Source organism: Naegleria lovaniensis (genome assembly GCF_003324165.1).
Source record: "Naegleria lovaniensis strain ATCC 30569 chromosome Unknown tig003, whole genome shotgun sequence".
NCBI classification, from domain to species: domain Eukaryota; phylum Heterolobosea; class Eutetramitea; order Acrasida; family Naegleriidae; genus Naegleria; species Naegleria lovaniensis.
The window spans coordinates 308,965-331,609 of record NW_025407825.1 but is presented as its reverse complement, the minus strand read 5'-3'; the positions used below and the strand labels follow the sequence as shown (position 1 = coordinate 331,609).

Sequence of the window (22,645 nt, the reverse complement as noted above, 5' to 3'; positions counted from 1 at the left end):
TGTGTGGTGTGTGTGAGAATTCCCAACTCCCTTTCCACTTCAACTGCAAAATTATTCTCAAGAAGGTATTTGTTAAGTTTGAAAAAAGGAATTGTGAATCATACTGAGAGAGAATTACAACAATCTTTATATCCTTCACTTCAAAAATTGAGAGATCCATTATTCACCTGCCAAGCTCTTGAATGTACCACCTGTAGCATCTGCAATCTTGTGCATTAAAGCTGTTGCTTGAGTTTGTTCGGTTGTGGTTTCAGGATTGTTATAATTATTACCCATGGTGCATGAAATGGTATTGATTTTAGCTCGATACTGTTCAGATAATTGTTTGGCCAATGCTGCCAATTTGTCTGGATTGGATTCTCCTCGATTGGCAATACCATCTGAGAACACGTAAACACTGTTGGTACCTGTGGTCATCTTGGTCTCGTTTTTGAAGAGATCAAAACCTGTTCTTAATCCTGCTTCAATGTTGGTTGCAGAACATCCCTTGGTTGTGATTTCCTTTGAAAGAAATTGTTCAATGTTTTGTGGTGTGGCAGGTGTGAATTTTCCAAATTTAGTGGAAACGTTTTCACAGAACAAGACGACATCAAATGATTGTTGAGGTTTCAATTTCTTGATAGTTTCAATAAGATGTTGCTTTAAAAAGTCCAATCGACTGAATTTCGAATATCTTGCAATTTTGTTATCCATCGATGGAGAAACATCCAACACAAAGACCACACGATCTGTTGAAATCTGACCAAACACACAATCATGACTCGTCAATTTGCTCAATACAGTAATGGTGTTTTGTTTGTAGTAACTCTCAGAACTAGAACTGAACAAACCATTCGCAATGACTTCCTTGTTGGCAATGACATCTGTAATGTTGTTTTTGAGAGCATCGACAAGTGCCATCTTTTCTGAAGCATTTTCAGTAACATTCTTGATGAAGAGAATGGCATCTGCTGATTTCAAATCTCCAATCTTGTGCAACATGGTTAAAGTCAAGTACTTTTGAACTTGCTTCATGAGTGTATTCACAACCAAAACGGTTTGTTTGGTTGAGAAGGGCAATACTGATGAGGACATGAGTTTTTCAAATTGTGTGAACTTGTCACTCATCGTCTTTAATGAATTCAAAGAGCTAATGAATGAACTGATTTCACTGTCTGTACGTAATCTGGGAGATGGACATGGAATCAACTCTGGAGTTGGATCCAATGCCATGTCATCACTCAATTCAAACATGACTTCTCTCAACAATTGTTTCATCTCTTTACGAGACAACATGCCAAAAGAGTTTGGAATTTTGTGTGCATGACATGGCGTGGTTGTAGCCATGACTACAACCACCAAACTCAACACGCATAGAACCACAGACCATTCGAACAAGCGACTCGTCATTTTTTTTGTAATGTTTTTATGTGCGAGAGTTGTGGAGTTAAATTCCAGTTTTGAACATTTATAGAACTTGTGAAATCTTTTAGATCCATGTAACATTCTCGAGTATTGGAATGTTTGGAGTTTACAATTGAAGAGAGTTCATCTAGGTTGTTGAATTTCTCAATACGACATTGAACAACACTTGGAAACAAATCCTTAATAAATTATATTGGGGTGACAAGTAACTGCTATTGCATCTAGGACAACAGTCAACAAGGAATGATCATGCCTTGCTTGTCTTGTTCAACGAAAAAAAGGCAACTAACTGATTTCCACAACAAATAGTAGGACATCCTTAATAAAATCTGATCCCAAAGTCCAACATGACAGCTGACGGACTTTTTTTTTGAAAATTACAATCACAAAAAAAAACTACCAGTTCCTCTATTTGACATTAAACAAGCTCACTCTCCTACCAAACAACCCTGAAGTGCTCCAAATTCACACACATTTTACACAAGATTGTTTCCAACAAAGAAATTGAAACACAAAAAAACAAACTCTCTTTCAACACGTCTCCGAATACTTTTATGAGTCATTCTAGTAGTAACACCAGTTCATCTTCTTTGAACCATCACAACCACCACAACCATCCACAACACGTGGTGTACAGCTATCCTTCATCATCCTCGTCAGCATCATCATCATCGGGAGGAAGTACTAGTATGGTTACAACTCCTTCTCAACAACAACAACAACTCGGTTCATTTCACATGATGAATTCACAACAACAACAACAACCACCAATTCCACAACACTCATCCACATCACTTCATCCACTTCCACCCTTTTCAGAATCTTCTACAATTCTTCCTGTCCATTCTCATGTGAATACTCTTTCACAACAACAACAACAACAACAACACCTGTCAACAAATTCCACAACAAATTTCACAAATTCCACAACAACACCAACACCCACCACGACTACCGATCATTTGACTCAACTCATGAATACAGTCACTTTGGTGAGTCAACACAATTCCTACTCTCCTTTATTGACTACGAGTGGTAGCAGTAGTAGTAGTGGTGGTAGTGGAAGTGGAAATCATCACACCACTACTGGTCAAAGTGGTGGAAATGGATCTTCGTTTTTTAATTCATTGAGTGGAATGAATTCAAACACTTCGAATGGAATGATGAATTCAGAAAGTAATTTGGTGATGGGTCATCATCATTCCCAATTTGGATCCAATGATTCCTTGATGATGAATAATTTAACATCTTCCATGTTTCAACAAGTGAATGGAAGTGTCACATCATTACTTGGAGTGATCACTCCTTCTCAACCGACTGTCCACTTGTCGGATGGTCACGTGTTTGAAAATTCACCACAAAATCAACAATTGTTGACATCTTCATTCTTTTCTGCATCGGCATCCAATGTATATCCTCCAACTGCCATTTCTAAAGCAACTCTATTTGGTAAAATTAATCAACAACGAGCTGGTTTTCCAGTGTGTTACAATGTCCAAACTGCAAAAGTGACCATTAAATTATTTATCAATCAGAATGCAACATCTCCCATTCTAACCATGACACAAAACAGAGTTTATCAATACAATGAATTTGAAAAACTAGTTCCCAAGTTAAATCTAAATGAGATTGCCATTTTTGGATTTGTGGTATTTTGTGAAAATTCCTCTAAAAAGAGAGAAGTTTTGACACCCATTGATACCTATTACAGTCAATCTGTGAATAATGCTGAATTTAGTGTCAATGTTGCAATTGGTACTTATGGAAGAAAGTGCAGTGCTGATCTTGTGAAACATTGTGGATTTATTGTGGCATATCGAATGGATCGAGATGCTTTTATGAAACAATCGAATAATGGTTCAAGTTTTTTCAGTGATGACACGGCTCCTTTCGATAAAGCATTTGTACAGGAAGTGAGATTTGGCTTTCGAAAGAAGGCAGGAAGAGAGAAATTACCACTCATTAAGGAACCTATTTTATGTGACGTTTCAAAACCTATTGAATATTATGATTTTACAAGTAATCAACAAATTAACAAATTGGATGATTTGTTGTACACACATTATCAACCCATTACTCGATTTGTGACAAGTGTGCAAGAAGCAGCAGATGCTGTTGTGACACAACCATTGGATTCACTCTCTGTGAAAGATATTAAGAACATGTCAAGTGTTGCTGCTTCTTCGAGTAGTCATACTAGTGGAATGCTCTCTCCTTCTGCAACTACGACCACTTCCATGATGGATGACAGTACCTCCGAACAAACAGCTGCTACACATTTAGAAACTGTCTTTCCATCATTAATGGTACAACCATCGCAACATCCTCAACAACCACAACAAACGCAACATCATCAACAACCACAACAAACGCAACATCATCAAACACAGTCATCCAATCAACCTCAAGCAAATGAAATGACACCCGAGTCCAAATTTGAAGAAGATGGTTTTGACATGTATATCAACATGTCCATCATGGAAAATTTATCAAAATCAAGTATTGAACGATGGGCACCTATTGAACCCATTGTGAATGAACATCCAAGTTATTTGGCTGTGTTGTTGGGACTCATTTACTCGAGAGGATCCTTTTCGATTGTTGAGAACAAAAATTCTTCGAACATTCCAATTAATATCAATGCCATTTCAACACTACTCACCAAATATTATGGTACAGTCACAGTAGGGACACTTGTTGGTAATGTGCAAATTGATTTGAAAGATGTGTTCATGAATAATGACATTAATTTACTGTTAGTCTATCTTCAAGTCAAGGAATTAGTTCCATGCTTTATTGCTGGTGTATATTTGTATTGCTTACTTTATTACACGAAGAGTGATTTAGATAAGCAAGTCATGAAGGATTATGTTGTAAATATGAGAACGATATATACACAAGTGACACAACAATTCTATTTGGAGGATTTCAAAACCACATTGGATATTGGTGACGCATTGGCAAGAGATTATTCAGTTGAATTTATGAATCTGGCATTCAAAAAGTTGAAGAATTACACTGTAAAAATTGGAAAGTATTACAACAAGTTAATGGCAGAACATGGCATTGAGCAAATTCCTCAAAATGTAGAATTTAACAAACAAGAGCGTTTGGAGACTGTAATTAATGGACTCAGCAACTTTTTCCTTGGCAATGAAAATCAAAAAAAGAGAGAACGAGGAATTGAATATTCTGGAGCTGGATCAAGCTTTACTGGAAGTGATTTTGTACTGCACAACAAACCGAGGAGAACGTTTGCACTTCAAAAGTATGAAGATCAGAAACTTAAAGTTTTTGAGGCTGATAGAAATCTCATGTACATGCAATCCTGTTATTCTTCCAATCCTATTGCTGAAAATTCAGAGGTTCTACAAACATTGTGTGAATTGGAAATGAGGCGTTTGCAGTTGGAGAAAGAATTTGAGGAAAAACTACGTATCTTGGCGGAGAAGGAAAGAAACATGTTTTAAATTAAATAGTCCCAAATTTTGGTTAGAACACGAGCTTTTTGAGTTGACCTAGTTTGAGCACTTGAGTGCCAATAGCCACGTTTGATTTTGGGACTAGCTTCCAATTCATTCCACCGGTGTGATGACATGACATGACAATGTTTTGAATGTCTCCATTCTTTTGGAAGAGCAAAGGGACAAGGTCATACTGTCCAGCCTTCAGTTGTTTGGCTGGAGCAAATTCTCTCTCTACGTTTGCTGTTATGAATGTGACAATTTCCTTTGACCTTGTAACGTCAACGACAATAAAACCAAGTACAGATGGATTTGCACAGGCATTCTTAAAAACTGGATGCATTTGATGAACTCCAAAACAAAATTCTTCCTGTTCGTTGCTTGAAACAACGTTCAATTCAATCACAGGATATAGCACTTCATCATTCAGGCTCAACATTTGAGATGTAATGGTCAGGCTTTTTCTTGAATGTTTTGGGTCGTATTTGCAAATATTTACATGAGCGAACTGTTCCAAAAAAACTTGATAATCCAATTCAATTGGTATTCTCTTAATTTCGCATAATGGATTTGTAAGCTTCACCCATCGAGTATGTCCAGCTTTTTCACGACAATGTACCAATGTGTAGGAAGTTGAGCCGTGTAAAACGCCACTACATTCAAAACGAGAGTGGCAACAAATAATATATCCTTGTTTCGATGCGTTGAAAATGGTGTTCCAGCTACTATCTTGAAAGGATGAATTCTTCAGCACGTTTTCTGAGAAAACGATGTTGGTTTGAGGCATACCTGTCAACACTTGCAGTCCTAAATGCAAGTAGTTGCTATCTATTCTATTATAATAGCCTGAAAGTTTTGCAAATGCCTTTTCCAGAAGCATTACCCATAATTCTGGAATAATTATACCATTTTCTTTGCTACACGAGTACAAGGGAGTGATATCGTTTTGAGAAACGACGGGAAAGTAGTCATCCACTACTACCTTCACAAACTCACCTCCAACACATAAATTAAGCTCGTAAATTCCAGAAGCGTTCACTTCTGATGTGGAAAACAAGCGAGTGATTAATCTGGGCACTTTTGCTACACTAAAAATACAAGTAATGAACCAATTATCACCAGATTCTTTTGGACAAACATGGCTCTGAAGGGCTTTTCCACCCTTAATAATATCAAAATTAGTTCCAAATATTTCTGATGCTCGCTTCCAGGATACGAGTGCAGAGGAGGTTTGATTACCAATGGAGGAGTTATTTGTTGGAAACTCGCTGTCAGAAAAAGCTTGATTTTCGTTGATAATAGACCGTACTGAAGCACTGATGGTGTGGAGCCATGCTTCAAACGCAGGTTCTTCTTTTTCTTCTTCTAGCTGTCTGAAAGAGGCATTCAAAGATCTTTCACATGGAGGTAACGAGTTAGGGGAAATTGCATCGCATTCCTTAATAAATGCTATTATTTCTTGCTCCTCATTGAGCTTGGAAAGAATAGTTTCAGCATTTGAGCAGCTTTTTTCCTCCACTTGACTCATTTTTGTAAGGCAAGCTAAATACTCTTGAGAAAGTACTTTCATGGCATCAAATCGTTTCTTTTCAAGCACTTCTATTTGATATAATCTGTTATAAATTCTTGCATTGTACTTATTTGTTGTATTTTCCAACTCGTGTTCACATTGCTCCCTGTCTAATTTTTTAACGAGGTAATCCTTTTGCAGCTTATCTTGTTGTGTCTTGGTCTCATCTTCAGATGTCACGTTGATACTGATCTGTGCTATTTTGTTCAATATTTCTGCTTCCTTTTTCTGAGCTTTTGAGAGGTCTTTTTTAGAAGAATCGAGCATGGTATTTAGCTGTTTATATTCAGCTTGTGTCTGGGAGAGGAGAGTCTTGATTTCTTTTTTCAGATTTGTAATTTGATTGCAGATAGCTTCAAATTCATAATTCAGTTTAGCATATTGAGAGCAATACTCCATACTTATAGCCAGCTTGTGGCCTACGTCAATTTGCTCCGGTTGATAACATCTTAAAGTCGTTACATGTTTCATCTCATTTCAATAGAACAAACACGAAAAACGTACTCGGTAGTAAAATATTTAATTTTCGATAGGTTCTTGGTCAGCTTTGTAGATGACTTGACCAAATTTTGCAAATGTTTTACTTCTTCAAGATTGTGTTGCATCTTGTCCAACACCGTTGGAAAATGTTCCATCAACTGATCTCCAAACTGACACTTAGCTCCGATGGTATATAGAGATGGATCATCAACAAGGATGGATACCACAACGTTCTTCGAGGCAACAATACCTCCCATCTCTTCATATTTTTTTCAACGTTTGAATTTTTGTATAGCCTTAATCTCTATCAACAACGGTCATCATACGCACCGAATGAACTTTACATCTCTCCTCCGATTTACATTAAAAAATTATTCCTTATAAATAATATGGGAGGAATTGTTTCTAAAGAATCATCCATGATGGTTGAGCTCGGAAAGGAGCCTTGCAAAGAATTATTGGATGCTCAAAATGGAATTTCATTGTTTAGCGATAATTTGTTTTCAAAAGTCCCTTTGGTTATTAAACGACTGGAAAAAGGGTAGGTATTAAGGTGGTTTTAAAAAAGGAACGTATGGGTGCCGATATATTCGGAATATGAAAGACAAATGGAAGTAGAACAATTTATGACCATCATACAACAATCTGTACAATACTACAAAGTATATTTTGATGAAGTTTCGCAACAGGCCGAAAACATCAATACATTTTTGGGGTAAGTAATTTAATAATGGAATGATATTACAACCTCACGTTAGAAAAGGTCTTGCTTCAAGAGAAACTGGAGTGGTACATAGTTTAAGCCAGGGACTAAATGAGAATGGTTTGAACGGCCAGGAATTTTGCAAAGACTTGGATAACATTTTACAAGATGTTCAGAAGCTATTAAAATTTATGAAATCAATTATTACAAGTGCTCAATCGGAGTACAACAAGTTGGAGGACGAAGATGGTGGGTATAAGAAAGAAGTTGAAAAGTTAAAGAAACGATGTGAGGAGATGTCAAAAAAGCTGAAGGAGCTAAAGGAAGCACCGCTAACCTCACTAGCAGAAAAAACGAAAACAGACTTTGAAATTCGAACTCTTGTCACCTATTTAGAAGAAGATACTCAAGCAATTAAGGACAATGAAGAAAAGATGAGAAAAAACATTTCCAAGTATTTGTATATATTAACACATTTGGAGCACATGGAGCGTACGCGATTTTGTGAAATGAAAGCCATTGCTCTCAAGTATTTCAATGCTAAAAAGACAATGTCAACAAGGATCATCCAGCACTCCGTCCAAACAAACAAAAGAGTAGAAGGTTTAGACGCAGAGAAAGAGTTTAATAACTTCATAATATCTTGCTCTTCTAAAAATTCTACAAAACTCGCGTAACGTAATAAATAATTGGAGAGAAAAAAATTCTAATAAATAATGTCGCGAGGATGTGATCCTTTTCGTTGTACGTAATCTTCAATGAGGTGCTTAATAGTCTCCAACTCCTTGTGCCAGTCTTTGTACTTGTTAGTAAGTTGTAATACGTCCTTTTGTCTTCTGACAAACAATTTCTGAATTTCTGAATTTGCTAATCGTTTTTCTTCTTCATTGGTCAATGTTTGCCACTGGCTTGCATACTTCTTAAATTCTTCAACATTCTCGTTTAACAGCATATCTAGAGATTCGTACTTTGGATATAATTCATTGTACTGTTTTTTAAGTTGGTTATATTGTTCAAAGGTGTCAATTTTGGATATGGATGGTGATTTTACCGGCGATTCGTTCAAATTAATTCCTCGTTTGAAAGCCTCAGTGATTAAACTGTATGGTTTAAATTCAGTGCTTCCAATTTTGAGACAATAATCTGCAGTTTTGATCTGAGGCCTACTATTACGGTTAGGTGGTTGTGTGTTTTTAAATGTGGATGCATTTGTTGATTTGTGTTGTTGAGATACTGCCTCAAATGATTCTTTTGGAATTTTCGTAAATGATGACGATGTTTCGTGTTCATCGGTTGGTGAAATTGGCATTGCCTCGTCCTTTGGAGAGGAAGGCTCAGAACGTGGTGACTCTGGCATGGTTGTTGACGATGACAGTGATGATGGTGGGAAATTAGATGGGAAAGGATCTTTCTGTTGTAATGGTACAGTTCTATTGCTTACGTCGGTGGAAGTGCTGGCGTCATTCGGCTCGGATTGTGCAAATAATTTAATGGGAGAATCGTCTGTTCTTTTAAACTTTCCGGAGAAGAAGTCTTCCTTTCTATTGGCAACAATTTTGTGTTTCTGATTTCCTCGTGTCGGAGGTTTGGTTACGATATTACTAGGAGGTGTTGGTTTGGGTTTGACTATTGGAGGCTGTATGGATGGTAAATTGTCCAAATTAGCCCTGTGTTTAATCGTTCCTATTTGATGGAACTGATTTTCCGAAAAGCGATACAAATCGCAATCGTTTTTAATAATAGCTGCATTATACTCCTTCTTTTTGTTACCGAGAGAAACTTCGAATTTCTAAAGAGAAATAACATGATTCAATAATGTAAAAATTTAAATATTGTTGTAATCATCCCAAATACTTACCACTTCACTACTCAGAGGATCCGATAGAAATTTCAAACTTAGTTGATCTGGATTTTGCAAAATACTATTCATCACATCGTCCGGTATTGTTAATTGTAGAACGTAATCCTGTTCATTGGATGGAGTACCATCCACGAGAAAGGATTGAATAGAGCTCATTTTTTCTCTGTTATTTTTAAACTCAAAACTCTAAAATTCATAAAACAACAAGATACACAATAATAGTGGATTTAATTGAGCTACAAGGTTCAGAATTTTGTGGTCGTGAGCAAAACAATAAGGAGTCCTACTGCAATTATAAATAAAATCACTGCAATTATGATTCCCCAACACATAAAGGAATTCTTTTTTGCAAGATTGACCATCTTCTTGGTTTGAACCTTGATCTTGGATTCAGTAACGTCAACATTCTCATGAATATCTTCAAGCAATCGTGAATGTTCATCAAGTTCTTCATCAATACTGAGCCCAATTTGTTTTGTTCTGTCAAGGGCATGACTCAATAGGTCTAGGCTTTTATCCTGCTCTGTTTGAAGTCACACCATTGATTTATGTTAAATTCACAAACAGTTGTGAGCTACATACCGTCAATCACTCTTTGTTGGTAAGCGAGAATTTGATTACTCTCTAAATCTCGTATAGACTCCGGTTCATGGCTTCTATCATAAGGTCCTTTTGAAATTGGCTCATTGTCTTCTGCTAGCAATTTGTTTCTTCCTATTGATGGATTATCAAATTTCTTTTTCATTTGTTGTTCTCTTTGAATTGTATTTTGAAGGGCATCCTTCCTTCTCGTTATTTCTCTTTGTGATAATTCATTTGAAAATTGAGGCAATGTCTCTTTTAAATCAATCAGTACTCGTTCGATAGATTTAAATTGTCTTCTAATTTCGGAATTTAATTTAGGAAGCTCACCAGCATTTGAATTATGCCTAAATATTTGATTTCTATTCTCAACTTCCTCTGCCAATTTATTCAAAGCATTTTCTGTGTCATCAAAAACAACCAACCACTGTTCGCTGTCCTTCATATCCTTTTTAGTGTACGTTAATTTCTGTAACGGCATATAAATTCCGATAATAGTTTAATAATTACAAGTAACTACAATATAGTGCCTGATCTCAATCCGATCATAAATATTGGTCAATCAGGATGAAAAGAGTTTTCAGCAACAACACAAAGCTTTGGATAAAAACGATTCGAACGTTGTTGGCAAACTATTTTTTTTGTTTGTGTTGTGAAAAATCTGAGCAGCCAGTTATAACCAGTGATGGATAATTGTATTCGTAATTGATAAGTTGTAACTCTACATGAATGACTACTCAGTGTTTGCTCCAAATAGCTTTTTAAACTTGCCCTTTGTCAATCTTTTCACTTGTTTTGGAGTCACACATTCAGCCAACAATGCAATCAATAAAATCAAAGCTAAGAAAACACTAATACCAATAAACCATGGATAAGGAGCATAAATTCCATGTATTCCAAAGTAAAGATTAAGGCATCCAGCACCGATTAATAATCGTCCTCCCCATACGTGTGTGAAAGAAGCAATGGCTCCAATGATCTTCTTTGTATTTTCAGTTTTTGAAAGAAAACTCTCACCTTCTTCTTCTTCATTATTTCGTTGTGATTCTTCACTATGAGGCAATCGTGATGATGCAGATTTCTTAATGAAAATAAAATTATAAACGAAAGTGAATGGTCCAGAAAAGGGTAATTGATAAAGTACAATAAATATCATCACAAAGAGACCAATCCATTTGTGAATGCTATCCAAGTGTCGATTCGTTGAAATGGAACATGCAGCAATGGACAAGCTAATAGCTATGAGAATGCAAACCACAGCAATGATGGACAGTGTTGCATGCAGAGCAACTCCTTTTCGTTTAGAGATGAATCTCTGTGAATGTCTCACTGTGAGCATGGATACAATCAACAACAATGTAAATCCAATGATCATTAAAATACCGTGAACAATTCTCAAAGCTTGAAGAGTTGTAGAAATTGGATAATAATAAATGGATTGAAATTCAAACCACCCATAGCCAGTATTGGATGAGTCAATTTCAAAATTACTGAAAATATCTAATGAATCTATGGATGTCTTCCAAATTGCAAAATTTAAAAACATAATTCCTCGATCATTCTTTTTCATTGGAAATAAAACGTCATGTGAATAATCAGAAGTGTTTTTGGGTCGTATGAATTCAACCACTTTGAAAATCACATCTCCTTCGAATTCCTTCTCGTACGTATTTGTGACCTTCAAATTATTGGTGCCTCCAAAAAGAGTATCGTTTTTAGCTCTGTGAAAAATGTCTTTGGTGGTAAAACTTGTCACGTCTGTATTGTTTTCCTTATAAAACATATCATAGGCAGTAAAATCATCAAAAACAAATACATCTACTAGAGGCGTCAATGGATAACTGGACTTTGCTACAATATAATCTGGTACTCCCAAACTGATGGCAATAATATTCTTTTGTTGCTGATTTTGTGCTTTTAATCCAATTTCACTCACAATGGTACCATTCAGAATGTCCGAATCCTTCTTCCAATAAAAACAAAACACTGGATTTTGATTTAACACAACATAATTGGAGTTTGAAATTAATTGTGTATGAAGATCAGATTTGAAATACAATGCGGATGCTGAAGAAGCGTTGACAAGTGTTGTTGTGGTTATGGATGACAGGATGATGAAGCATAGAAATGAGTAAAAAAGTGAATATGATAAATTCCTAGTGGTTGAGGATGATGATGATATTAATGACAAGTTAGAATGGCTATGATGATGATGATACCTATGAGAATGAGACAGCGCTGATGACATGGATGATGGACTGAGTTGCTTGGATGACGTTGGGATGTCATGGAATTTGGTGTTGCCATTCAGCATTGTGCGTTGAGAAGTCGACATTGTTTTTGCTGCGACAGCTGTCTCTGCCAGACACGCCGGCGATGTTTTGAAATCGAACATTTTTTGTTGTAAACGTTGGGTAAATCGGGAATGGGCAACCAATAAATTTCAACTCTTCTCTCATTCTTTCCTTGCTGTGAACAAGAAAAATTCAAGATTAAGAATGAACTTTTTAATTGTGGTTAAAACCGAATAATAATGGAATCAACACACCTACGCGTATGATTTAAATCATTACAGTCAAAGCAAACATCAAGACCATGATGAGTGAGAACGACTTGAAGACACCAGTGTTCAAACTCTCAACTCCGTTTCTCTCAGGTAATAAGGCAGAATTTCCATCACCCAAACCACCACCCATTCCAACACCAGGCATGGAAGAATCTGTTGTACTAATACCAGAATCGGACCAAGTTTGTTTCAAACATGAATAAAATCGATCATAATAATATCGGCAAGATCTGAAAGCAGTCGAAGTTTCATCACTATACTGAGTATAACCAATTAATTGTGAGGGTGTAATAAATTCAAAGGTATACAATCCCAAATTATAGAGACAAGCTCGTAAATCATAGTATTGTCCCTCACACGATGCAATACATTTTCCAAGATTTGAATCAGTTTCCTTTCCAGCACAAGCACATCCTTGTGAAGAACCAGAAGTACAAAGAGCAGAAGTGGAACATGTTTCTTTTCCTGCATAGGGAGCACATTTACCACTCGTCGAATCACAATATCGACTGTAACACATATGAGCATCGGTGGAGGTACATGCCTGACCATTAGGTCTCGATGCTAAACGAACACACTTGTTATTTTCACAACTAATCATTCCTGAATTTGCAAATGCACAATCAACGATCGAGTCACAATATTGGCCAATAGCTGCCTTGTACTCACAGGTAGTAGAAGCACCTGCTACTTTTCTTCGACAGAAAGTATTGGTTTGACATTGTTGAGTGAGGTCCGTTTGAGAACATGCTTGTCCTTCTTGAATCATTGAAACACAAGTACCGGTCAATGAACAAGTAGTACCCGATTCACAAGTGATATAATCAGTAACCTGGGGAGGAATACCTGCGATTTTGAATCCACAAGTTTCACCCTTCTTAGCCACAGAGGTTTTCACACACTTGGATGCAAGACCAGGAATATTAAAGAGATCCTTCAAAGCACAATATCCTTCAGCACAATCGGAGATGGTATTATCAGCAGCATTCTTGACATTACAGGATTCACCGATTTTGGCAGTCTTGGCCACAGTAATTCTTCTGCAACGTCCTTCGAAACAAGTAATGCCATACTTGGCATTGACATTGGGTGTGCATTGAGAATCGGCAGAACAAGTGTCTCCTTCCATTCGATGTAATGGACTACACACGTTATTGATGCAAGAAAGAGATAAGAATTTACAGTCCAAACTTGTGGTACAACCAGATCCCAATTTTGCTTTCCATTGATCCGCAAATTTCTCACATTTGGTTCCAGTGTTGATCCAACCTACGGGACAAATGTCAGCAACTCCACCGATGAGTGAAGGTGTGAATGTGTTTGTGATTTTGTTGGTTGCACATTGGGCAGAGACTTGTGTTGTGAGAAGAAGCAAACAAGCCAATAAAAGGAATGGTAGGGTTCTCGAGAGTGGCATGATATCTATTTTTTTGTGTGTGAAAAGAACGCGATTGACATCACATGGAATTTTTCGATTTTCCGAATGGACAGGTCGGGGAACTGCAAATGTCAATGTGGACATTCACTCTCGAACCGCTCTTGGACAATGCACACCTAACGGCTATTATTGCATCTGATTGATGTTGAATTCATTCAGACCGGATCTTTTGGAGATTGTTTGCTGTACAGCAGCAAGTTGGGGTTGAGACAGCTTCGTTTATTGAATGAGCCTTATGGTTCGTCCCTTGGAGCATGGAAATACAACGCGCCAAAAAAATGAAATTAAGTTTTACATTCCTTCTCGTTTCCTTGTCGATAGATTTATTGTGCAATTCGATAGGACCTTCCATGATTATGAATCCCTATGCTTACTATGTCATTTTAGGATTGCATGCAATATCTTTAATTGCTCATGCTGTGATTGTGTATATTATTATATCCCGAACATTAATGTTTACATCGGGTTTAATATTTCAAGCATTTTTCAAACTTGTAAAGTTTTCAATTCTGGCGTTTTTGTTTCATATTGGACTGATTTGTGGAGCTGCAGCTTTTAAAATTGTAGGTATTTTCAAGAGATGTGAGGAACATTATTCGGGATGAATTTGCAAAATAGTATGGTTTTATTCAGTCACCATCAAATCCGTTGTGGGCCTGGGAATCTCCTGGCTACTGGATTTTGTTCATCATACAACAACTGTTTTCCTTATTGTTTTATTGCATCATGATTCGAACAGGCATGTCACTCATGTCAGCCAAGTTGTATTTCCCAACCAAGTAGGATGAATTATTACCATCTCATGAGTTACTGGTCATAACTTAAGTTTATTGAGTGGAGGACGTACAAGGAAGAGATTCGATCGAAACCAGAATGAAATGTCCTAAAAACTTGCCTTCTTGAAAAGAATCCAAGTCATGCTGCAACAGAGGTTGTCAGCAAAAGATATTTTGCGATTAGAGACAATAAAAAATTCACACACAAGTTGAACTGAATTCATGTCCATCAATAATTCAACGTAGGTTTCTCAACACAACACCATCATTGTTCAAAACAAAATATAACATGTCCTCTGGACATCTCATATTATTCCAAAGCGGATCCGTGCTCAGGAATCATCCCGATATTGTAGTTAATTGGCGAGGTTTGCTCGGAGAGCTCTGCGGAACGTCATTGGTATGGATTTCATTAGAAAATTATAACATTGAATTTCAATATATATTGAAATATCAATATTTTGGAATTGACAACAAATTTCATCATGATATCCATAACAATTATTATTTTGGGAACACCATAGTATACGTTCATGGGATGCACAGCAGCTTGTTTTTCAACGGGAGACGTATTTCAAACCTCGCTATGCCTAGTTTTCACTCAAGTTGCTTGTTTTCATATATTTGCACCAAGTAGGTATTACATAATAATTCACAAAATTCATTGAATAATAATTGGTCATAGTTAGCGGAGCACATTTCAATCCAATCATAACTCTTGCTACCCTCATAACCAGAAATATTGGAGTTTTAACAGGAATACTGTATATTGTCATGCAAATTATTGGAGGAGTGATTGGAGCCGCATGTTGCTTGTTGGTCACTAAATCGAGTAGGTTGATTAATTGATGGAAAAAATTATTGAAATAATGGTGACATTAATATGATCAAAAAAGTACAACCTGCTATTTTCCAACCTCCACAAGATGTAGGCGATGCATTTAGAGCATTTGCCTTAGAAATTATTCTTGGATTTTTTATTGTGATGACCATGTTTGGATCTTTGATCAAGTCACAACATTTGAGCCAAGAAACAGGTCTGGAACCAATCTCCTCTGTAGTGGCGACTATTCCTGTTGCACTGGCTATTGGAGGTGGTGCCCTTGTGAATGGAAGCATGAATCCTGTTCGAGCGCTTGGCTCACAAATTATAGGATGGACTTGGTATCCAAATTGTTGGGTTTATTTCACTGCTCCATTTATTGGTGGAGCGCTAGGAGGACTTTTCTATGAATTTATTGTCACAAAACCTAGAAGAAATTATATTGCGTAAGTAATTTTGCAAGTTCATGAATTTGACTCAATATATTCTTTGAATTTTTTTCACACGCACCTGAATGATAGCCTTAAATAATTATTATTATGAAAACAAGTATACTAAATACATGTTAATGGATGTATTCATTCCATTTACTAAATATATTTTTCTATTCTACTACTATTTACAAGTCATATATATTTTTTATCAATAAATTAATTGATAGTACCGGACTCGTCACATCAACTTCCAAATAATCCAATCCATTTTGATCACCACTAGTGTCAGAATTTCCAAATGTGATGGTCTCAGTAAGGGGTACGTTAAGCTTATTCCTAAGAACATTTTTGATTCCATACAATTCTTGAGCATTATAGAATTGATCCTTAATATGATCCATATAGTCATGGGTCTTGGTTTGATCTCCATATTCAGCGTCACATGAAGCTTTAATTTGATACGAATATTGATCCGTTATAAAGTTTGATAATTTTTCAACGAGTAATAGATTATTGGATGAGAGGGCATTGTTATTGATGGCACCTGTTTGCATCAATCTCAACATGACATAATTATTACTGCACATGCTAAATTTCTTCTCCAATTCTTGATGCTGCATGGAGAGTTGATACATCATGAATGCATCCATCCCAAAGGATGGCAAAGAAGCTGAAGTGGCACTCTCTGTCAGAGTCAATTCTCGTGTTTTACCATTTCGAGTCACTTTCACTTGAACAGTCAAGAGAATACTTGTCGAAAGTGTGATTCGATACACCTGATAGGCTCTTCTCAGATTCATTCCTGGAGACTCAGCCTCCTTCAAACAAAACGCTCCAGTTCCTCTCTTTCCACCCAAACAACATAACACATAGACATCTCCAGGACAGTCCGAGTTTGTTCGAGTCATGGCACATCCCAATCCAGGAGTAAAGACCTCATACTTGTTGTAAATGAATTTCGAATCCTTGACCAAGTAGAGTCGTGATTTGGCCTTGAGAATGTTGGCTTCAAATTTGACAGTCGTACCTAAATCGATTTTCTGACCCTGAGTATTGTAGTAATACGAGAAGGAATCGGAAATTGAGCTCGAGTTGGAATCGAGTTTCAATTCAACTGATGCAGAGAGGCAACGAGTAGAAGAAGACGATACGGAGTTACAAGCGAAATCTCCAAAGGAGGTATAAAGAGATTGAGAATGGCACGGAGAAGGAAGAAGAAGGAATAGAGCGAGAGAAAACAGTAATTGGAAGCGAAGGAATAATGTACTGAATCTCAATGGAGAATGATAACAGTGTGCATTTTCTTGTGGCTTCATTTCTTTATTAAGGAATTTCTAAAATTGTTCTATTAAGGGAATTTATGTAGTGATTAAGAGCTTTACAAACCTTTCCAATTCATATGGACTACATACAAGAAAAATGATGATACATATGGACATGTGGTAATGATCAGTTCATCCTCTATCATGTAAGTTGTTTGAAATTTATGTGAACTTTTGTGGCGCCAAAATTTTACGTTTGTAGTTAACGTTGTAAAGAGTTATTTTAAAATTATAAAATTATAAAAAAATGTTATCATTATTCAAGAATTTGTTTGGCTTTGGCAAGAAGAGGAAAGATGAAATGAAAATTACTGTCATGCTGATCGGGCTTGGTAAGTAATTACTGAAACGGATCAGAATTGAAACGAAAATTGAAAAACATCATGTCGGGAATACAATGTTTTCGGAATACATAATTCACCTCACACCATAGACAATGCTGGTAAATCCACGTTTTTAGCTGCTTTAAAAGGGCATGTGGATTTCAAACCAATGCCAACTGTTGGTTTTAACAGAGAAACCTTGAAGCATCAACATTATGAAATTACTTATTTTGATGTTGGAGGTGGAGTGAATATTAGATCCATATGGCCCAATTATTTTCCTTCGGTAAGTGAAATTTCTTGAGAACAACAGTAATGTCACATACAAATTTAAATAACGAAAGATACACGGAGCAATTTTTGTGGTAGATTCTGCCGATGAAAAGAGACTTGAGGAAGCGCAGAAATGTCTAGAAGAAAGTATCAAACACCCTTATTTCAAAGGAAAGCCGCTATTAGTGTAAGTATTGTCAGTAACAGTTCGATGTGACAATTCTATTTTACTCAGTCTAGCTAACAAGAAGGATCTTCCTAATTCATTGGACCCTTCCGAAATTTCTGAACGACTCAAATTGCATGAACTAGCTCAATACGTTTCAAGTTTCAACATTCTTCCTTCAATTTCTAAAAGAGAGCTCACCAAAAACAAGTTGGACGACCACATTGTGAAAGGTCTAGACTGGCTGAGTACAGAAATTGAAAAGAACATTGAAGAGCTGTCGAAAAGAATAGAAAAAGAGGAAAAGGAATTTGAAGATGAAGAAAAACGAATAGCTGAAGAAAAATGGGAGAGAGTGAGGAAAATGAGAGAAGAACGATTAAGGCAGCAAGAGGAAGAGGAGCTAAAAAAGAAAGAGCAAGAATCAAAGGAATGAAATTAAAAATATTGTATTTATGATGACTCCAAAAGTTTCTGAAACATTAGTTAATTCCAAAAGATGTACTAATGTAGATATCGTACAATGAAGGCCAGGCATCATTGGAGTCATAGTTAGAAAGGTTTGGAGCAATATTAGCTGAGAAATCCACAAATATTTTCCATTGATCTAAATTAATGGATTTGATCGGGTTATCAGCTGAAATTAAAAAGTCACTGAATGTCTCTGTGAAAGGACTTCTTCCTGTCATTAGAACTCTCAAAGCATAAGCGGCAACATGAGCATCAATCGATCTACTCTTTTCTGAGTCTCTTAGAAATTTAAAGGATACAGTGAACAAATTTTTCATCTGCTCAGAGTTCCATGAAAGAGATTCCTCAGTTACCTGGTTGATTTTGAATCGAAGCTTGTCTATTGAGTCACATCGTAAATTAAACATTCCAAAAATCCATTCGCTTCTCGAAATGGACAATTTTGATTGAAAATTAAATAAGAATACAAATATAAAGTATTTGTAGTCATAGAAAGAGGAAATTCCCAAATCTTTAAAAAGTCTAAGAAGCCCGCTTGATGAGTGTGATTGTAACGCGTTAAAATCATAGCAGTAATTAAAATAATCATTCGTACTCATTTTGATATTATTAGTGTCACTCGGATCATCAACATAGTTTTCAAAATATCGAACACATTCAACCATGCTAAAATTATAAAACCAATCCGTGGTTTGGCAATGTTTGTAGAGAGTGGGAAATGGAGAAGGAACGCAAAGATTGCTACTGGCAACCGTTGTAGAATATTCGTTACAAATGTGATGATAGGCTTTCACTTTTTTGCAATTCATGTAATCGTCATCATGCTGATGTTCGGAAAATTCCTCTTTCAACTCTGATGATTGTAATTGATGATGAGGAACTAGAAGATGTTGATTGTTACAAATAATGTGATGATCATTGTTGTTCATGTGGTGGCAGAATGATGATTCATTGCTGTGGTTATAACATCCATGGGGATTGTCTCCATCATTATCCTCCTCTACAGATTCGTCGATCGTCTTTCTCTTGCCACCCGACATGGGTATGGGACGATTTGAGTTTTTGTTTCGTTGGTTGTGATGATTACGTGGATTTGCGGAAACCACAAGAGGGGAAGTCAATTTTGGTAAAGTGTAGCATTGTGCTGGTAAATGCTCGAACGGTAGAACGTGAAGATGGTGAGGTTCAGACATTTTTTTTCGAACTTGCTAATTTTGTAGCGCCAGTGGAAATTCTCGAAATTCTGGATGTTGTAAAGGTTCTTGCTTTTTTATTCCAGTAGCAGCGAATCACAACTTGGAAGACAACCCAAGCATCTTGAGATAGGTTTCATTGTTTTGATCCACGAGTTCCTTGTGTGAACCTTGACCAGCTATCTGTCCATTTGACAAGAGTACAATCTTATCCACTTGGTCCAAGTAGGTCATGTCGTGTGAAATCATGAGCAAGGTAAGCTTGTTCTTTCTTATATGTTTGAATAAATTAGGGAATATAACATCTCGTTTCTTGATGGGATCCATCGCACTGGTACTCTCATCCAAGATAATAATTTTTGCTTTCTTTTGAAGATAAATTCTTGCGAGTGCAACCGATTGAGCAAATCCGCCGCTCAAGTTTGAACCTCTTGCTGTTGTCTTCATATCTAAAATTTTGTTAATCTTCTTTTTAGAGAGCTTTTTCTTCTCAGGTTGATTTCCTTCAAGCAATAATTCTTCAATAGTTTTTTCATTGGGTATGTTCAGTGCTGGAAGAGGCTCTTGAGATGTTGTTGTTGTTGAAGTAGTGGAAGCATTAATGGATGCTTCATCAAATGTAAAAACGCCTGCATATTTAGCTGCCTTAATAATCTCCTTATCCGTTGGAGTGTAATCAATTCCAACACAGATATTTTCACGAATTGTACCTGGGAAAACGTATGCTTTTTGAGCAACATAATACACAATTTCTCGAATCGCATTTCTGTTAATCTTGGAATACGGTATACCATTGAATGTCATTTCTCCTCCCTGTGGTCTATATAACTTGGTTATCAAGTTCACCAATGTGCTTTTTCCACTTCTATTTTGTCCAATAATGGCATATATTGAATTTTGACGAAACTAGTTATTAGTGATCAAACAGTAATTATTTCTCAATAAATGGTGTAAAATATTGTTACTCACCTCAATTATTCCTGAAAAGTTGAGAGCATATGGTTTCTTTCCATTCTTTTGATATGAAAAAGTAATATTCTGTAATTGTAAGCCCTCAAATGAAGAAACTTTAACTAAAGAATCATCATTATCTTCATCTTGAAAGTTTGGAAGTCGCATTAATTTAACAACCCGTGTTTGTCTCTCCACACTTCTGGATGCCTGTAACGTGTACGTTCCTGTTCTTCTGACCAATTTCCTAAATATTGGGAAATATTAGTGTCAAAATCAACAAATATTAATCCACTACATACACTAAATGGTCAATATCAATTTGAAGTTTCCTATACTGCTCATAATTAAGATCTTTTTTCTTCATAATCATTGAAGCAATAAATGTCTCAGATAGAAAGTCAAAGACACCCCTATTGGTGAAGGAACTATAAATTTTGTTGAAGAATAGACGGGCATCTTCCCAAATTCCAAATTCAGTGTGAACAATTTGGTCATATTCCTTCAACTTTTTTTGTTGGATATTGTTGAGTTGAATCTCAGCTAGTCCCTCTGTCACTTGGTCGAATAGCAGGGCTACACTTTGGTTGCTTTGCAAGTTAGTAATTACTCTCTGTGACACGTTATGACACATATATGCATAAATTCAAATATCAAATAACAAAAAGCTTACCTTTTTTCCCATGAATTGAGTTTTGGTCCAGTCAATGATTCTCCACAGAATAATTGAAATTACAGGTCGTACAACCAGCATCCAGTCCAATTTGGCCCTTCCTTCATATAATTCGAAACCTTCTCTCGCAATGGCATAGAGAGAAGACAAAATATTAGGAACCACATAGCTGAACAATCGAAGAGTATTATGGATTTCTGTTGAAATTCTGTATTCTAGTTCCCTTCCTTGAAATTCGGTGAAGGCCCAAATCTCGCTGTAAAGAATCTTTTCCAAGACAAGTCTCTTCACATATAAACGATTCATTACTGTCACTTTATAAGTTAAGTGACGTTCTATATTCTCCAATAGTGTGTACAACATGGTGAGAGCAATATATGAATGTGCAGACTCCCAACTAAACTCCTTTCTATCAATCATTGAATTTGTAATTGTGTTTTTCTGAGTTCGAAGTCTTCTTCCAATTTTTCGACGTGAAAAGTACCATGGTAGTGACTCGAGTAAAATTGGCAAGCCATAACTAACGAACAGATTCATGAAAAATTGCACTTTCTTAGTCTTCCATAAATATCCATAAAACACAACCACTGGAGTATTCTTTAAATGGTCCCAAATTTCATAACAGAATTTTACAAATGATTCTCTACTCGAAAATGCATCCAAAACATAACCAATAATATTCGGAATGTTTTTTACATTCTTATAGTATCGTTTAAGTTTGTTTCTCAATTTAACAATTTTACTCATCAATCCGATTTGGTCATCACGTAGAGCACCTTCTTGAATATCTGATTCATCCTCTTCCTCTATTATTTCATCTTCGTAGTCCTCCATGATGATAGTGTTGTTGTTAATCGGGTCATAACACAGTCAAGAGGTTTGGAAAATTTTTTTCTTCGGAGATTCAATTAATTCCTTTCCATAACAATTCAGAGGAAAGGAGTACCATGGTTTCATGAAGATGAAGGTTGTCATTGGCTTTTTGACAATTGTACTATTGTTCCCCATTATCCACCTGAACCAAAACTTCAAGGCCAAGAGACAAAACTTTTGCATCAGAAAAAAAACCGTTTCGCAATCCCACCATCAACACCCAAAAAATTCATTTCGGATTTTGTATTCATAGGCTGCTGGGGAAGCGAAAAAGCATCAATTTCGTATTATCAAAGATC

At 36.3% G+C, this 22,645-nt stretch overlaps 13 protein-coding genes across 13 annotated transcripts; 5 read left to right on the top strand and 8 right to left on the bottom strand.

Annotated features, from left to right (window-relative positions):
* Nucleotides 1-159: 159 nt before the first annotated feature.
* Nucleotides 160-1,389, bottom strand: C9374_009588 (uncharacterized protein; the record flags this gene model as incomplete). The annotated part of the gene is made up of 1 exon (XM_044699791.1): nucleotides 160-1,389. One exon carries the CDS (start codon nucleotides 1,387-1,389, stop codon nucleotides 160-162), a length of 1,230 nt encoding a protein of 409 aa, XP_044554905.1.
* A 569-nt stretch (nucleotides 1,390-1,958) lies between these two features.
* C9374_009587 (uncharacterized protein) lies at nucleotides 1,959-4,874 on the top strand (the record flags this gene model as incomplete). The annotated part of the gene is made up of 1 exon (XM_044699790.1): nucleotides 1,959-4,874. One exon carries the CDS (start codon nucleotides 1,959-1,961, stop codon nucleotides 4,872-4,874), a length of 2,916 nt encoding a protein of 971 aa, XP_044554904.1.
* A 22-nt stretch (nucleotides 4,875-4,896) lies between these two features.
* Nucleotides 4,897-7,175, bottom strand: C9374_009586 (uncharacterized protein; the record flags this gene model as incomplete). The annotated part of the gene is made up of 2 exons (XM_044699789.1): nucleotides 4,897-6,886; nucleotides 6,943-7,175. 2 exons carry the CDS (start codon nucleotides 7,173-7,175, stop codon nucleotides 4,897-4,899), a joined length of 2,223 nt encoding a protein of 740 aa, XP_044554903.1.
* A 132-nt stretch (nucleotides 7,176-7,307) lies between these two features.
* Nucleotides 7,308-8,298, top strand: C9374_009585 (uncharacterized protein; the record flags this gene model as incomplete). Its single annotated transcript, XM_044699788.1, has 3 exons — nucleotides 7,308-7,459; nucleotides 7,523-7,633; nucleotides 7,677-8,298. The coding sequence occupies 3 exons, from the start codon at nucleotides 7,308-7,310 to the stop codon at nucleotides 8,296-8,298; spliced, it is 885 nt and encodes a 294-aa protein (XP_044554902.1).
* Nucleotides 8,299-8,327: 29 nt separating this feature from the next.
* On the bottom strand, nucleotides 8,328-10,509 carry C9374_009584 (uncharacterized protein; the record flags this gene model as incomplete). Its single annotated transcript, XM_044699787.1, has 4 exons — nucleotides 8,328-9,410; nucleotides 9,480-9,668; nucleotides 9,770-10,005; nucleotides 10,065-10,509. 4 exons carry the CDS (start codon nucleotides 10,507-10,509, stop codon nucleotides 8,328-8,330), a joined length of 1,953 nt encoding a protein of 650 aa, XP_044554901.1.
* Nucleotides 10,510-10,797: 288 nt separating this feature from the next.
* C9374_009583 (uncharacterized protein) lies at nucleotides 10,798-12,459 on the bottom strand (the record flags this gene model as incomplete). Its single annotated transcript, XM_044699786.1, has 1 exon — nucleotides 10,798-12,459. The coding sequence occupies one exon, from the start codon at nucleotides 12,457-12,459 to the stop codon at nucleotides 10,798-10,800; it is 1,662 nt and encodes a 553-aa protein (XP_044554900.1).
* Nucleotides 12,460-12,625: 166 nt separating this feature from the next.
* C9374_009582 (uncharacterized protein) lies at nucleotides 12,626-14,047 on the bottom strand (the record flags this gene model as incomplete). The annotated part of the gene is made up of 1 exon (XM_044699785.1): nucleotides 12,626-14,047. One exon carries the CDS (start codon nucleotides 14,045-14,047, stop codon nucleotides 12,626-12,628), a length of 1,422 nt encoding a protein of 473 aa, XP_044554899.1.
* Nucleotides 14,048-14,346: 299 nt separating this feature from the next.
* C9374_009581 (uncharacterized protein) lies at nucleotides 14,347-14,673 on the top strand (the record flags this gene model as incomplete). Its single annotated transcript, XM_044699784.1, has 1 exon — nucleotides 14,347-14,673. The coding sequence occupies one exon, from the start codon at nucleotides 14,347-14,349 to the stop codon at nucleotides 14,671-14,673; it is 327 nt and encodes a 108-aa protein (XP_044554898.1).
* A 393-nt stretch (nucleotides 14,674-15,066) lies between these two features.
* C9374_009580 (uncharacterized protein) lies at nucleotides 15,067-16,198 on the top strand (the record flags this gene model as incomplete). Its single annotated transcript, XM_044699783.1, has 6 exons — nucleotides 15,067-15,086; nucleotides 15,166-15,244; nucleotides 15,369-15,477; nucleotides 15,530-15,676; nucleotides 15,741-16,113; nucleotides 16,189-16,198. 6 exons carry the CDS (start codon nucleotides 15,067-15,069, stop codon nucleotides 16,196-16,198), a joined length of 738 nt encoding a protein of 245 aa, XP_044554897.1.
* An 88-nt stretch (nucleotides 16,199-16,286) lies between these two features.
* Nucleotides 16,287-17,417, bottom strand: C9374_009579 (uncharacterized protein; the record flags this gene model as incomplete). Its single annotated transcript, XM_044699781.1, has 1 exon — nucleotides 16,287-17,417. One exon carries the CDS (start codon nucleotides 17,415-17,417, stop codon nucleotides 16,287-16,289), a length of 1,131 nt encoding a protein of 376 aa, XP_044554896.1.
* A 253-nt stretch (nucleotides 17,418-17,670) lies between these two features.
* C9374_009578 (uncharacterized protein) lies at nucleotides 17,671-18,621 on the top strand (the record flags this gene model as incomplete). The annotated part of the gene is made up of 4 exons (XM_044699780.1): nucleotides 17,671-17,755; nucleotides 17,857-18,032; nucleotides 18,091-18,206; nucleotides 18,255-18,621. The coding sequence occupies 4 exons, from the start codon at nucleotides 17,671-17,673 to the stop codon at nucleotides 18,619-18,621; spliced, it is 744 nt and encodes a 247-aa protein (XP_044554895.1).
* A 46-nt stretch (nucleotides 18,622-18,667) lies between these two features.
* Nucleotides 18,668-19,849, bottom strand: C9374_009577 (uncharacterized protein; the record flags this gene model as incomplete). Its single annotated transcript, XM_044699779.1, has 1 exon — nucleotides 18,668-19,849. The coding sequence occupies one exon, from the start codon at nucleotides 19,847-19,849 to the stop codon at nucleotides 18,668-18,670; it is 1,182 nt and encodes a 393-aa protein (XP_044554894.1).
* Nucleotides 19,850-19,945: 96 nt separating this feature from the next.
* On the bottom strand, nucleotides 19,946-22,307 carry C9374_009576 (uncharacterized protein; the record flags this gene model as incomplete). The annotated part of the gene is made up of 4 exons (XM_044699778.1): nucleotides 19,946-20,755; nucleotides 20,819-21,047; nucleotides 21,103-21,413; nucleotides 21,474-22,307. 4 exons carry the CDS (start codon nucleotides 22,305-22,307, stop codon nucleotides 19,946-19,948), a joined length of 2,184 nt encoding a protein of 727 aa, XP_044554893.1.
* Nucleotides 22,308-22,645: the final 338 nt, after the last annotated feature.